At 47.6% G+C, this 15,219-nt stretch overlaps 1 protein-coding gene across 1 annotated transcript in view; it reads left to right on the top strand.

Moving 5' to 3' along the window:
* Nucleotides 1-15,219, top strand: part of CMTM4 (CKLF like MARVEL transmembrane domain containing 4) — a 60,210-nt gene that overhangs the window by 40,873 nt on the left and 4,118 nt on the right. Inside the window, exons 2-3 of the mRNA XM_045815068.2 lie at nucleotides 6,155-6,331; nucleotides 14,998-15,096. Of these exons, the coding sequence (XP_045671024.1) occupies nucleotides 6,155-6,331; nucleotides 14,998-15,096 (276 nt within the window). The remainder of the gene's footprint in view (nucleotides 1-6,154; nucleotides 6,332-14,997; nucleotides 15,097-15,219) is intronic.

Here is a 15,219-nt window from a genome sequence, read left to right as displayed (position 1 = left end):
AGTTTCATTAGATCCATTGATAAACTGGTGATGAAGGAAGGTTAGGGTTTTGTCTCATCTTTGAAGATGTCTTCACGGATTTTAGGTCACTGTTCCTTCTGGGGTTTCCTTGCCATCACATTAATCAGAGTTACGTGCTGGCCTCTAGGCTGGTCTGTGCCCATGGCCTGCACTTACCGTGCAGTGGCGGCTGGGCAGTTGGATTGTGCTCTCACGAAGGCTTCGGAAATGATGAACTCTCCTGATAAAGAAATGGGACCAACATGGACTTGCAGAGTGACTTTTATTTTCCATTAGAGTTTTTAATGTCATTTTAAAATATCCATGGGTGGTTTCAAAAGAAATAAGGATTGATTCTTGGAGATCACTAACATTTAACTCATAATAAACTTGGATGCTTCAAAAAAAGTGTTTATATAGAGAATATTTAGTTTATTTATTTATTTTTAAGCACATATACTCATTGTAGACATTTTGGAAAATAAAAGAAGCGAACCAAAAAAAAAAAAAGTCTATCCACAGTCCCACCACATAGATGGACTCGTGAAATGAAATTCTGAATATTTTATTCTTTTGTTTTAAAAGTATAGATAACATGGGCAATATCTCTGTACCTTAACCTTGACAATCTAGTAAGAGTTTGTAAAGCCGTTTGGATCTGGTGTCTTTAAGAGTGAGTGACGTGTTCATCCCGTAAACTTTGCCGTTGTGTACTAGATACCTAGGACATGTTGTGAGATTTAACAGTATGCCGCGTGCCCTCTCTAGTCAGTATGAGTTGGATTATGCTGCCGTGACAAACAAACCCAGAATCTCCACAGCTGAACACATGGGAGGTTTCCTTCTCTTGCACGCCATGCACTCATCTCCTGTGAGCCTTACTCAGAGGCCACGAGCTCCTGGGACTTTGCCAGCTGCTGTGGCAGGGAGAGGGCAGCGTGCCTACCGGCCACAGCCAAAATAACACATCTCTCACCCCCTCAAACCTCTGGTTACCTAAACCCAGTGGGCCCAGGCTTTAAGTGGCTTGAGACTGATGTGATTTTGGAGGCCCACTTTAAGGAAGAATATGTAAAATTAAAAATAGAAAACTAGGTATGAGAGTATTTTTTTAATGAGAAACACAAAATTATGAATTTTAAAAATGTTTTCTATCTGTTTTTGTTTTGGGCCTCCGCTAATACGTAGTACGATCAGTTTAATACTGAGAAAGTATGCAGAAGCAACGTGAAAGGTCGGTGTACACCAGAGCAATTCAGATTTTCGATTGCCGCTGTTTTATATTGAGCGCAGCGCCATGACAGTCCATGTGCTGTTATGCCACATGCATCAGCTCACGGATGCGCGTGTTGCGGGTTGTCACTGGCACATTTGTTCAGTCTGTTGCAACGCACTGGAGGCCGTTTTGTGTGCCGGTTTCGGCGAGGGGGGTGCTTCCCGACGTTGTCAGTTCAAGGTTCATCAGATATCATTGGACTGACTGGGATGCAGGAGTTGTCATCTCGAGACCACACACACGTGCTCGTGCTCTCTGGTACCGCCGCAGACTTCTGCCATACAGACCACGGAATTCTGATCAATTCTATTTCATGTGATTTCTGCCCCAAACGGAGAAAACGTATAGTGTGTTTATAATTGCATACTCTGCATTCTTTTTTTTTTTTTTAAGATTTTATTTATTTGACAGAGAGACAGCCAGCGAGAGAGAGAACACAAGCAGGGGGAGTAGGAAAGGAAAGAAGCAGACTCCCAGTGGAGGAGCCTGATGTGGGGCTCGATCCCAGAACGCCGGGATCACGCCCTGAGCCGAAGGCAGATGCTTAACAACTGAGCCACCCAGGTACCCCCATACTCTGCATTCTTGAATATAATCCTGATCTGTCTGGTGAGTTTTAGGGCCTGTTTCTTCTGCATGATGTCAGCTCAGACCTGTCTCTCACTCAGCTTCCAATTAGCCGAATCCCCAAAACGCGCATTGTTACTCCATTACCACCTGGCCCAGAGGAGTTGTGATACGAAGCCGGAGCAGCAGGCGTGGCGTTCTGAGGCATAAACTCCATCATCCTGAGAATAAATCTGCCTGGGAAACATCTTACAGCACAGACATCCGGCCCTGCAGTGTGCCTGGAAGGAGGAGAACGGGACGTACTGGGGAACAGCACTGTTGATAACCAGCACCCTCCAGAAAGGTCTTGATGCTTGACACTCCCACCTGTAGAACCATTGGGTTCTAGGCAATTTTAAAAAGTTTTTTCGTTGTAAGATTTTATTCATCCATTTGGCAGCATGAGAGCACAAGCAGGGGAGCAGAGGGAGAGGGAGAAGCAGGCTCCCCGCTGAGCAGGGAGCCCAGTGCGGGGCTGGATTCCAGGGTCCCGGGACCATGACCTGAGGCGAAGGCAGACGCTTAACCAACTCAGCCGCTCGAGCACCCCAGAAATTTAAAAAAAGTTTTACTAGTAACATAATCAGCCAATTCTTTTTCTCCCTCCCTTCCTGCTCTTTGATCAATCCTAATTATCTGCAGTGGTGGAAACCTGACAACCTTTTAATCTCAGTTTACTTACCGACTGTGAAAATACTCCTGGTCCGTTGGTCGGTGCGCCATGGGAAGGGCTCTGTCCAGGGGTTGCACAATCCTCCAAGTCGCAAATCCAGCAACCGTTACTTTTTGCATCTCTTTGAACATCTCTGTGCTATTTTACAATGTGACGTACGTCCACTGCAAAACTGTTAGGAGTGGAATTACTTTGGATTCTTGGGTTGCCTTGAAGTTGTTGGCTTCCAGTATAATTTCGAGCCCTTATTTTCTTCTTGTGGGTCAATAGGTAGCTTTTACTTCAGCAACGATTGTTAGGCTTCACTGTGCTGGAGGAGAATTTGACATTTGCTCTGCCAGAAGGCAGGCAAAAAAAGGTACTGTTTATTAGAACCAGAATATTAGAAGCCGCCTAAATACATACCAAAAGGGGACCGATTACATTACTATGAGTATAGTTGTGTGTATGTGCGTATCTATCCGTACCTCTGTCTACATACGAATACTTGTGATAGTGTGATTTAGAGTAAGAAATATATGTTTGTTCTTCATCTCATTTCTGGTATGGCGCTCCTAAAACCCTTGAAATCTCTTACATGGTTAAGAGGTGTCTTTTGATATTCTTAGCAACCCCCTTTCAACCACGTCTGAGTTTGTGTTAATGAGAGGACTTTTGCAAGCACCTAGGGATGGGGGGGCTGGTTGCCAGGGAACCAACCATGTGATTAGAGAGTTGGAGCTTTCAACCCCACACTCATCTCTGGGAAGGGGAAGGGGGTTACAGATGGAGCACTATAAAAACTTGAACGCAAGAGGTGACCTCTGCCAGGACCCTTTTGGACCTCGCCCTGTGTATCTCTTCATTTGCTGTTCAGTTATATCCTTTAGTAACCCGGGTGCCAGAGCACCCGGCCCCAGGGGTTCCACAAAGACCAGGTTTGGCTGCTGGCCACTGACACAATCCAAGGGCAGAGAGACAGTGGTGGTGAAACTAAGGAATTTATTCCAGTGAGGCGGACACCGGGAAGACAGACCTCTCAAAGCTCTCTCTCTCTCTCAAGTGCTGAAAATGCTTCTAGGTTTAGGTAAGGAAAATGTGGGACAAAGGTTGTAGGTACGGGCAGCTGGGCCGTAAAGGTCAGGTCGATGATGATTGTCAGGTTGATGATTGTCGTGGGGTTCCACGGGGTCTTGCTGGCTCAGGGCAGTCCCTGTTGCTGGAGGGGGTAGTTCCGCTTTCCAACACGGGAATGCTTTGCCTGCAGGGTGTTTTTCCTGAGTGGAGAGATAAGCTTGAAAGAACTCGAATTAGACTACAGACTGAGGTCAGAATGGAGGCAGTTGACGTTCTCTTTCACTTGAATATCCTTTGTAATAGACTGTAATGAACTTTGTAATAAATCTAGAACCTTCTCAGTGAGGCCTTCCATGTCTCTCCCAAAAATTTCAAACACCTTTGCCCTAGTTTACATTGCATTCTCCTTCCCTGCTTTGCTTTTTCCCCCTTTGCACTTCACACTGCCTAGCATACTGTACTTTTAATTCCATTTTTAAGAGCTTCTCCTTCATTACACTATGAGCTGGACAGCACATTTTTGTTTTGTTCACTGCTGCATTGAGTGGCCTACTAGATTTGCATATTCTTGAAACTGTTTTTATTTTAATATTTAAGAATGTAGGTGTTACCTTCCCACACAAATATGGTTGAAGTTAGCATACCAGAAACATTTGTAAGTCATCAGTACAGGGTGTTATTTCTTGCCCAAGATTACTAGATCCAATTACAGGGGGGAAGAAAAAGTTTAGGAGTTTCCTTATATGAACTACTTCTTTGTGAATTGATTGCAAGTCAGGCATGTAATTCAGATGGAGAATTCAAGTCTCTGGTTCTATAGAAAATTATAACAGCAGTTAGGAAAAGGACAAAGTGGGTGCGTAAGGACCCCTGTCTCTAACGCGCTGACTTAAAAGTGCAAAGCATGTATTGATAGGAGCGGTGTCTTCTATGATTGCTGCGCGGAAGTATTGGTAATGAATAGAGCGGAGCTGCCCTGCCCTGCCTGTTACGTGGAGACCCTGCCAAGCACGTCAGCAATTGTGGGTGTGGGTTTTTAGTGCCACCGCCCCCGCCCCCCCCCATTTGCTGGTGGTGTGCAAGTAACTGTGCTTGGGGCCTTGGGTGGAGAGAGGTGGGCTGGCTTCTGCCCTCAGAAAGCTCAGAAGGCAGAGGGAGGCATCATGGCAAGTATAGTAAAGGGTAGAATGCAATCTCACATGAACAAGCTTTTCTGGGAGAGGCTGGAATCAAATAATGTTTGGCAGGGAGAGAGACAATCAGGGAAGGCGTGGGGAGGAGGTGGCATTGAGTGGTGCACTGAAAGGCACGTGTGGGACTCCAGGAGCCAGAGAAGGACCACAGAACAGCCTTGTATGTTTCCCACACTTTATCATCTGGGGATTTTGTAAAAAACAAACGAACAACCTACCCTAAGAAACCAACCATTCTGACTCTGTAGGTCAAGGAGGAGAGGCAGAAATTCTGCACTTCCAGCCGGCTTTCTGGTGATGCCGATGTTGCTGGCCCTAAGGACTGATCTGGGACCACAGAGTCGCCTGCCTACACTTCCTGGACCTTTGAAGTGGGGGCTCGCCTCAGGTTCTGGCCCAGGCTGGACACATGGTAGGCTGCGAGGTGCTTGGTTAGAGAAGTGCTAGACTAGAGGCTGGGAGTCCCAGATTGATCTGGTTTTAGGTGCAAGACCACCTGACCTTTCTTCGATCACTGGACCATCAGCTTAGCCTTTGGGCTGCCTCCTTTGCCTGGAATGAATCTTCTTTAAAAGCTCACCTGGTAATTTCCATCGATACCTGTTTGACTATGATCTCCGATCTCTTGGGACATATTGCTGGAGTGTTACTTCGGTCTTTCAGAAAGACATTGGTGCTCTTATTGGTAGATTTTTCAATGTTCTTATAAACCACTGTTCTGATTTTTTAATGGCCAAGTCTAGTGATCACTTTTGAAAAGCGTAGCTCGTGAATGAAATAGGTGGACCTCGTTTTTAAGCACTTGTAATCGGGAGAAGAGGGGGTAATACCCATCCCTGTCTTGAAGACCTCCAGGGTCCCAGTCAGCCTGCGTGACCTCTGCCTGAACCCCCAGGGTAGCTGCAGATGGCATAAATAGACACCATTTGGACCCTGCCCTCTCAGTGTTTGGCATAATTGTGGTAGGGACTAGAAATTAGAAACGTGTGTCGGCAGCGTTCACTTACTAGTGACAGAGGAAAAACTGAAAACATCGCAGAGCCATTCCTCTCTGTTTCCTCTCAAGGTCCGAGCCGCACCCGAATGGTGTCGGCAGGGGTGGGGGGCACTGCGGTGGGGTGTAGGTGTTCACGTTAGGAATTCCATCCTTTTGGTAAGGCCCCCATTCCTGTTGTTACGTAAGAATTTCATCAGATCTTACTGCCGGCAGTGATGCCGCCGTCCCCGGAGGGATCCTGGCCGCATATGGTGGTGGCGGTGGAGTTTTATTTAAATGCGGCAGGCACATATGTCCACGGATGTGTACTAAATATACACACGTGTGTGTGTTTCCAATTTCCTCCCTAGATTTTGGCCCTGATTGCGTTCATCTGCATAGAGACCATCATGGAGTGCTCCCCGTGTGAAGGCCTCTACTTTTTTGAGTTTGTGAGCTGTAGCGCGTTTGTGGTGACTGGCGTCTTGCTGATCCTGTTCAGTCTGAACCTTCACATGAGGATCCCCCAGATCAACTGGAACCTGACAGTGAGTACAAGGCATCACCACTCTCTGACCTCGACAGGACGGGGTGCTCCTCGGCTCCGAGGGCAAGCTGGAATCTCTCCGCAGTCTGGTTTGGTTCCAGTTCGTTTTGATACTTTGTTGATTGTAATGCAGCTGTGAAATTTTAACTTTCTTTACTGGGTTGAATAGAACTATAAAGTAAATGGAATCTTCACTAATGGTAGAACCATCACATAACAATTATTTTGACCCCTTTAAAGATGTCATTTCAATTTTATGATCCTCTGAGAAGATTGGTAATGTTGATATTTACAGAACCTGGAAAGAAAAAAAATGGAATTAGTATGTTTGCGTATGTTTCACACTGGACCCAAAAGCCATTTCCAAAAGTATTGATTCAAGAAGCATTGAAAATATGAATGAAAATGCCGGTGACTCACAAAGCCTAGGGTTAGCATTAAATTCAAAGCAACTGGGAGGACGCGGAGGGTTTGGTGGTTTGATCCGAGTTTTGAGTGGAGGCATGTGCTCTCAAGGGTTTGGGTTCTTAACCCCCCCCTTTGACAGCCTTACCTTCAGATGGGCATGGGAAGCTCAGGGCTGGTCACCTACCCAGGCCCATCTTGTGTCACTTTTCCTTACTCTGCTAAATGAGAAAGGAAACTTAGTAGCACTTGGTTTTCTTGATGTTTCTTCACAAACAAGCATGCGCAAGGGCTCACGGGAATCAGTCAGTCACAGGAAAGCACAGTCAGCTGCCTCACACTTATGTGCCTGTGGCAGGAGAAGCCTGTGGGGACCCCGCTCCTGAGAGGGTGCAGGATGGCAGGAGCAGAGCGGGGTGCTGCAGCCCACCTACCCTGGCGTGAGCTCCTCTCCTGCTGCCTAGGACTGGGCGTACACAGCGCCGTGGGAAGGAGCCAGGGAGGAGCTGGAGCTGGTCACCCTGCCTGACAGGGCCATTCCCATGGTGATCCTGTGGGGTACCGAGAGGAGACAGTCTTCCTGACAGAATACTGTGTGGCGTTCAAACTCCTAGGAGGGAAAATAAAAGCAGAGCTGAACTAGAAAAGCTGATATCAGTCGAAAACTCAGCTGGTTTTGTCCTGGTTTTGTGACAGATTTTACCATCTCAGCTATTTTTTTTTTAAGATTTTATTTATTTATTTAGAGAGAGAGCGCGTGTGTGCACAGGGGCCAGGGGGTGGCAGTGGGGTGGAAAGGGTGGAGGGAGAGAGAGAGGGAGAGAGAAACCCAAGTGGACTCCGTGCTGAGCACAGAGCCTGATGCGGGGCTCGACCTCATGACCCCGAGATCACAAAGAGTCAGATACTCCACGAACTGTTTCCCCTGGCGCCCCATAGCATCTCAGCTATTTTTAAGATAAAGTTTATGTTCTCCATTAAAAAATTCTCCCAGGGGCGCCTGGCTGGCTCAGTCGGTGCCGTGTGTGACTCTGGAATCAGGGCTGCGTGTTAGAGCCCCACGTTGGGTGTGGAGATTACTTAAAAATAAAATCTTAAAAAAAAACAAAAAAACAAAACGCTTACAGACTCAACAGCATAGGAGAATCTCATAAACCTCCTCCAACTTCTAGACCGCCTCCAGCCACAGTGCACGTGGTAGAAGGCCTGACAGAGAGGTGGCTGCTGGGAAGGTGCAGAGCAGGGGCTGAGTCAGATCGATCGGTGTTCAAGTACAAGGTGGCTCTTAAGGGCCGTGTGGGATCCTGGGCAGGTCACCTAGAGCCCCACGGGTGGGTAAAGTGGAGACGATAGTATTTCGCAGGCTCGTTTTAAGAATGAAATGAGAGCGTGTGTATAAGGGACCTCAAGCCGGTGTGTGCTGCTGCCATTCCGAGAGATAGTAATATTATCGCAGGCGAGGGGCCCTTGTTTCCTATCAACCAGGTTTCCCCTGCAGACTCTGCCAGGTTTGGCTTCGTGCCCCTAATTCAGTCTTATCTACTGATTTGACAGCTATAAATCTATTAAAAGACTTCATACCGCAGCTTAATAACTAATTCATACTGGCCTTTATCCCCAGAAATACCTCTTTAGTGAGCTTTCTGGAATTCTGATTTTTCTATTTTAAACATGAAGGGCTTTCTGTTTGTTGACTATCACATGATTTGGTCATATTGAAGTGCATCATCATCATCTTTTTTTTTTTTTTAAGATTTTATTTATTTATTTGACAGAGAGAGGGAGAGAGCACAAGCAGGGGGAGCAGTAGAGGGAGAGGGAGAAGCAGGCTCCCCGCTGAGCAGGGAACCTGATACAGGGCTCGATCCCAGGACCCTGAGATCATGACCTGAGCCGAAGGTAGACACTTAACCATCTGAGCCACCCAGGCGCCCCCTGAAGTGCACCTTTTTCACTGGAAAGTTCACATACTTCTGGTCAGTGTTAGGTGGGACAAACGCCTGGGTGATGTGGTCACTTGAGAACACTTTCAGTCCTTTGGGATCCTTTCCAGAATTTCCGCCCTTTTAGAGCAGATGAAGGCGTATGCTTCTTCAGCAGAAGAGTGCCTGAGTGTATGAACTTGAGGAAATGGTACTGAACTGAGGGGAGGTCAGGTCCTCTGTTCTCCTTGAGGGGAGAGAAAGTGAGTTCGGGGCTGGACACAGTTCATTGAGTTGCTACAGAGGGTTGGCCTTGGCCGTGTTGTTTCTCCAACAAGGTGGGGGGGATATTTTGTCCTCAGTAGAGCCACCTAATGAGTAAAATTGGGTGTGAGTGGTATAGAGTTAGAAAAATGGTCATTTCAGGAGCTTTTGTTGATGCAAAAATATTCATGGAAAATGGTAAATAAGGAGGAAGCTGCAAAGTATATATTTTATACAAGCATGATTTGATGCAAGCGGCAAGATTCTGTTAGCTGTGGGTTTGTTTTTGATGAATCTGTGGGACTTACCCTGTGATACTTGTTTTTCTCTGTATGTGAGGGGCTCAGACACCTCTGTGTCCCACCTGTGTTTACCTTAGTTAGTGGCCCAGGCCTCCTCCCTCCCCCCGTCCCTCTCTTCCCTCCCCTGCCCACCACCGAAAGCCTGCTGGGGGCTCCCGGTCTCCTTAGCCAGCACTCTGAGCCCCTCACGTAGGGCTTCACCGAACTTCCTAACAAGGAGGGAAGCCTGCGCTTGGGTTCTCTACTTCCCTGCTCCCCATCTCTCTTTTCTCACCTCTTACTGTCAAATACGGCTCACTCAGAAAAAGTCATTAAAATGTACAGTTGCGTGACGAATGATAAAGATTGTGGAGCCGCCATCTGGGTCAAGAGATAAACTTGATGTCCCTGAAAGGCCCTCTGGTGGGGATCACTGGGGCCTCCATGTTTCTGGAGCCCCCCCCGACTGAATGGTGTGAGCGGAACTGCCATGGAATGTTCTGTCCTTCCTGCTGTACTCTCCACCCTTGCCTGCCATGACACCACACTGTCCTGGCTGTTCTTCCTCCTTGGTCCTCCTTCTCTGTGCCTCGGTGGCCCTGGCTCACCCCTGCAGACCTTCATGATCAAGAACCCAGGTTGGGTGTTGAGTGAGGACAGTCGGAGTCACCCAGATGGGCCACCTGCTCAAGGCCTTGGCCATGACTCGTGATGTAGTGTTTCCTGACACCACTTTTCACACCAAATAAGTCTTTTTTTCTGACACCGAATCTGTGTAGTTTTTCCACACCGAGCAGTTCTCTAATTGTCTGACACCAACGAGGTGTCCAGAGGTTCAGCTCTGTTCCGACGCCAACTCCTGTAGTTGGCACAGACCCCCAGGAGAAGGGCTCAGTCCCACGAGACTGCCCCCGCTGCGGACACCCGCCACAGACGGGGCTCCCAGGTGACCTGCACCAACTGCAGATCTGCCGCCTCGGGCTCATAATTCTCTAGAGCAGCTTACAGAACTTGGGAAGAGTGCTCTGCTTGTGCTTAGTGGTTTGTTGTAGAGGATACAACTCAGGAACAGGCAGAGGGAAGAGATGCGTACGTGGAGGGCAGGATCCAGAAGAGTCTCAGCGTGCTGGAGCCTCTGTCGGGGCGCAGCACCCTCCCAGCATAGGTGCATAGTCAGCAGCTCGGAAGCTCCCTGAAACCGGCATGTGGGGGTTTCCATGGAGATCTCATTATGTAGGCACGACTGAATTGAAATCATTGGCCATTTGGAGGCTGAACTCAAGCCTTAGCCCCTCTCCCCTCCCTAGAGGTTGGCGGGGGTGGGGCTGAAAGTGCCAACCCTCTAACAGCCTGGTTGGTTTTTTCTGGTAGCCAGCTCCCATCCTGAAACCATCCAGGGGCTCCCGCAAGTCACCTCATTAGCATAAACTCAGGAATGGTTGAGAGGGGCTCCCTGTGAATCACAAAAGACACTCTTGTCACTCAGGAATTGCCAAGGAACTGGGTACAAAGACCAAATACATACTTTTTATTGTACCACACTCATCTTTTCTGGGACTCCGCTTCCTTACCCGTAAAAGTAGAACATAGTAACACATCTGCCTTATTCGTATTATGGGTTATAATTAGGTTAGGATCAGTGACGTTACACACACACACACACAGTTGGCACAACGGGGATTCCACGGAGGGTATATGCCACTATGGTCAGTATTATGATTGTCCCTTTGGTACTGGGGCCACTTGAGCACAAGGCCGTGCATGGTGTGGACTAGTGGCCGTGAACTTCCTCTCTCATCCACGTGTGAGCTGACATCAGAGTGAGCCACAGGCCCCAGTGGTTCGGGAGCGATTGCAGTGCGAGCCTAGGGCTGAACCTGTTGACAGCCGTCTCACCTGTGGTCAGTCCCGCAGACATGTATTGAACACCTGCTTTGTGCAGGATTTGGGAACCGAAAGCACAGGGCAGGTCGGTGCAAGCTGCTCGTGCTTTGGTAAGCGTGCTCCGTAAGATCAGTTTTGTGTGAGGCCTGGTGGAACCCGGGCAGAGGGGTAGTAGATGCCTCGGGGCAGAAGCCTGGAGTGGGAGTCAGCAGGAGGATGTTTGGAGAAAAAGCCAGATGCCAGCTGGGCCTTGAAAGATGAGTGGGTGCCCAGTGGACACGGAGTATGGAAGGGTGGGTAGGGCACGTTGCTGGACAGCCCATTCGCTGGGACCGGAGTAGGGTTGTAGACTCGGGGCCTGCCGGGGCTGGGCAGCTGAGAGGATGGGCGGGAGACGGGGCGACGGGGCAGGTGGTTCTCTTCCTCAGCCCCAGCTGACTGTGTAGTTGCTTCAGGGCACTTCTGGAACAGCTTTTCAAGGGCAGCTAGAAGCTGCTGCTGCTGTGGTTTTTTTTTTTTTTTTTTTTTTTATTCGACAGAGAGAGAGACAGCCAGCGAGAGAGGGAACACAGGCAGGGGGAGTGGGAGAGGAAGAAGCAGGCTCATAGAGGAGGAGCCTGATGTGGGGCTCGATCCCATCATGCCGGGATCACGCCCTGAGCCGAAGGCAGACGCTTAACCGCTGTGCCACCCAGGCGCCCCTGTTGTTTTTTTTTTTTAAGAAGTTAGTTTTTTATGTCCCGTCTTCTGGTGTTTAAATGTTGGCATGTTCAAATTTGTTTTGACTGCTGTTCAAGTCAAACCTGTTTGTGGGCCAGATATGGCCAGTAGGCCTTGGGTTTGCACCCTCTGGGCCACATCCTGTTGACCTGTTATTGGAGTTACAGGGGCTCACCCCTGTACGGACTGGTGTGTCACTGAAAGAGACAGCCAGGAGCGTGTGTGTGAGGGTGGATTTCCTCTGTCTTCTAGCATGAGGAGGGGCTGCAACCTTGGGTGTTCTAGGGGCCAGACCGGAAGCAAAAGTGGTGGGGGTTGTGAGACGGTAGGGCGTGGGGACGGCTGCGGCAAACTGGAAAGATTGTGGCTGATAGAGTACATGTCCCAGTAAAAGCAGTAAAAAAAAAATTAATCACCATTGTTGACTACAAACCCCCAAAACCCAGTCAGAGGGCACGTCTGTGTATTCCCCCTGATGTGAAGGATGAACCTATAAGCCTTGATTTTTGTTTCATGGACACGGAACTCAAGTAGTTGATGCTGACAGACACCTGCGCTGGTGAACCTTTAAGCCTTTTAAGCTGTGCAGAGCAGTGTTTATTACAGAAAAACTGGAAGATACAGATAATAAACGAAAAAGATAAAATCATGTGATGATCCAAGACAAATGAAAACATAGGTCTACCCAAAAGCTTGTAAGTTCATACGAGGGTTATTCAAAACAACGGGAAAGTAGAAACAACTCAGATGTCCAAAAACGGCTGGGAAGGTAGGTAAAATGTGGCGTATCCATATAGCAGAACACGACATAGTAAGAGAAAGGAGCGAAGGGTTGATACGCGCTCCAACATGAGTGATCCTTGCAAGGGGGAGAAGCCAGTCACAAAAGACCACATACTATATAAGTCTATTTATATGAAGTGTCTAGAATAGGAAGATCCACAGAGACGGAAAGCAGGTTAGTAGTGGCTGCCTAGGATTCGGGGAGGGATGAAGAATTACCTGCTAATGAGTTTCTTTTTGGAGTGCTGAAAATGTTCTAAAATTAGATCGTGGTGATTGAATTGTACATTTTAATTGGTCCGATTATATGGCATATGAGTTATATCTCAGTAAAGCTGCTAAAAAGTCATCCGTGATACAGCCCGTTGGGATAACCCCTTGGAATACTTGGTGTCACCTTCCAGACCAGGTAGACCAGCTCTCCCATAGACGTGGATGTTGTGATGTGTGAGGCGGGAAGAATGGAACCATCAGAATCCTGCTTTTTCACTTAAACTATTTTAAATATATTCCATGTTAAATGTACAACTACATAATTATTTTTAATGACCGCATAGTTTTCCATTGTGGAGATACCATTTTATTTCACAAATCCCCTGTTTGTGAGCATTTTGTTTGCTTCCCGGTTTTTGTTTTTTGTTTTTTTGGTGGTTTTTTTTTGCTATTTTAAGTCCTATCATGAACATCCTTATACTTAGACCTTTCTGCGCTAGTATGATATTTAAGATGAATTTCCAAATGTGGAAATCACATAGACAAACAACATGAATCTCTTTAAAACTTTCGATGCGGGGACACCTGGGTGGCTCAGTCAGTTGGGCATCTGCCTTCAGCTCAGGTCGTGATCCCAGGGTGCTGGGATCAAGTCCTGCATTGGGCTTCTTGCTCAGTGGGGAGCCTGCTTCCCCCTCTGCCTGCAGCTTCCCCTGCTTATGCTCTCTCTCCCTGTTTTTCTCTCTCTTGACAAATAAGTAAGTAAAATCTTAAAAAAAAAAACAAAACAAACCTTTGATGCGTATAGGCCTTTGACCATATTTATATTTTTTACATAGTCACCCCTAATGTACATACAGTTTTGTTTGATGTCTGGCCTCAGCATTGTATCATAAAACGTTCCCCCCACTTCTGAATAGTCTTTGGTTCAGAAAGTACATTTTATATTCTTCTTTATCCCTACAGCACCGTACCCAGAACTGAGCATTTTAACTAAACACTTCCTGGTTTGAATTTGTGAAAAATTTGCCCTTGCTGCGCATTGGCCACAGCTAAAAACTGTCCTGCGGGCAGACGTTTCTGGACAGAGTTTTGTAGTCGGTGCTCGCAGCTCCCCGTGAGCCCCTGCAGAAGCCCGCCCCAGGGGTTCCTGCTGCATAAGCTCGGTACCTTCGTGATGAGATGATGAGAACGTTGCTTTTTTTGCATCTTTAGAAAGCAGAGATGGCCCTTGAGGACCCCCACCAAGTGTTGATGCACAGCCTGCGCTTTAACAGTCTAGTGTGTTCTCTGGGTTCTGTCTCCCTGTAGAGATTGTAGAGGGATTCTGGTAGGACCCAGGCTGTCAGAGGCCCGTTGTCACACTAGAAATAACAGAAGCATCAGTAAATATACAGGGAACGCTAACCGTGAGCCAGGTGCAGGGCTCGGCTCTTCACGTGCGTGGCTCCCTGACCCCTAGAAGAACTCTGTGAGGCGGGGTACCGTTCCCACGTGAGACACAAGTGAAGTGGCTTGTCCCAAGTCATGGTTGGTTAGGACCCAGTCAGGCTGTGGGATTTAATCACTGTGCTCTGTTCCTCTCAACAACTAAGATGGGAGTTAAATCTTTGAAGCCGTGGGTATATAACCTCATTTGCTTCTCAGAAAGTTTAGGAGAAGATCCTCTAGGTTTTAGCCACACAGAGCCTTGAAAGACTACGCGTAAGAAAGAGCATGAGGTCTGGCTAAGTGTGTTGTCCAGGTCTGAAAACAGTGCGCTTGTAATGTCACACATGAATGAGGGGATGTTGGAGGGGATTTCACCCGTTTCAGTACATTCTGGACTCCTGGGGAGTGTTGTCCATGCCAAGGTGATCTGAATGTATTTTTAAAAGATGACAATAGGATTCTAGGTGGTAATTAACGTGCATGTCCTTGATGGGCCAGCCAGTTTGGGTTTCCGTAATAATTCATTAAGAAATGACAGCATGGTTGGCTAAAATGTGAGTTTGGCCGCGGTGATACATCAGGTGATAGACGTCGTACGCCAGTACCACCTCTGCCTTCCTTCGTGGGTCCAGTACCCCTGGGCCATCAAGACGAAAACCATCAGAGAGGCTGGGTATTGTGCTCCTTATTTTCAAAATCCTTCCATTGCTTTTAGGGCAAAGGATGAAATAATTCTTTCCAAGTGACTTTATCTTTTTCTTTAGGATTTGGTCAACACTGGACTCAGCACTTTCTTTTTCTTTATTGCTTCGATTGTACTGGCTGCTTTAAACCACAAAACCGGAGCAGAAATTGCTGCCGTGGTAAGTGGACTCAATTGGTTGAAACATAGGCCGATCTGTAGCCCTGTGACTCGCTCCCCTCTGTCCCCTAGCATGTGTCCTGCTCATTCTTCTTTAGCTTTTTCTTTGCTAATGACGTTGTTG

This window comes from Ursus americanus, chromosome 21 (genome assembly GCF_024610735.1).
Source record: "Ursus americanus isolate L20-20 chromosome 21, mUrsAme1.1.p, whole genome shotgun sequence".
Classification (NCBI taxonomy): Eukaryota; Metazoa; Chordata; class Mammalia; order Carnivora; family Ursidae; genus Ursus; species Ursus americanus.
The sequence above is the reverse complement of the archived record's forward strand: the minus strand, read 5'-3'. Positions and strand labels throughout refer to the sequence as shown.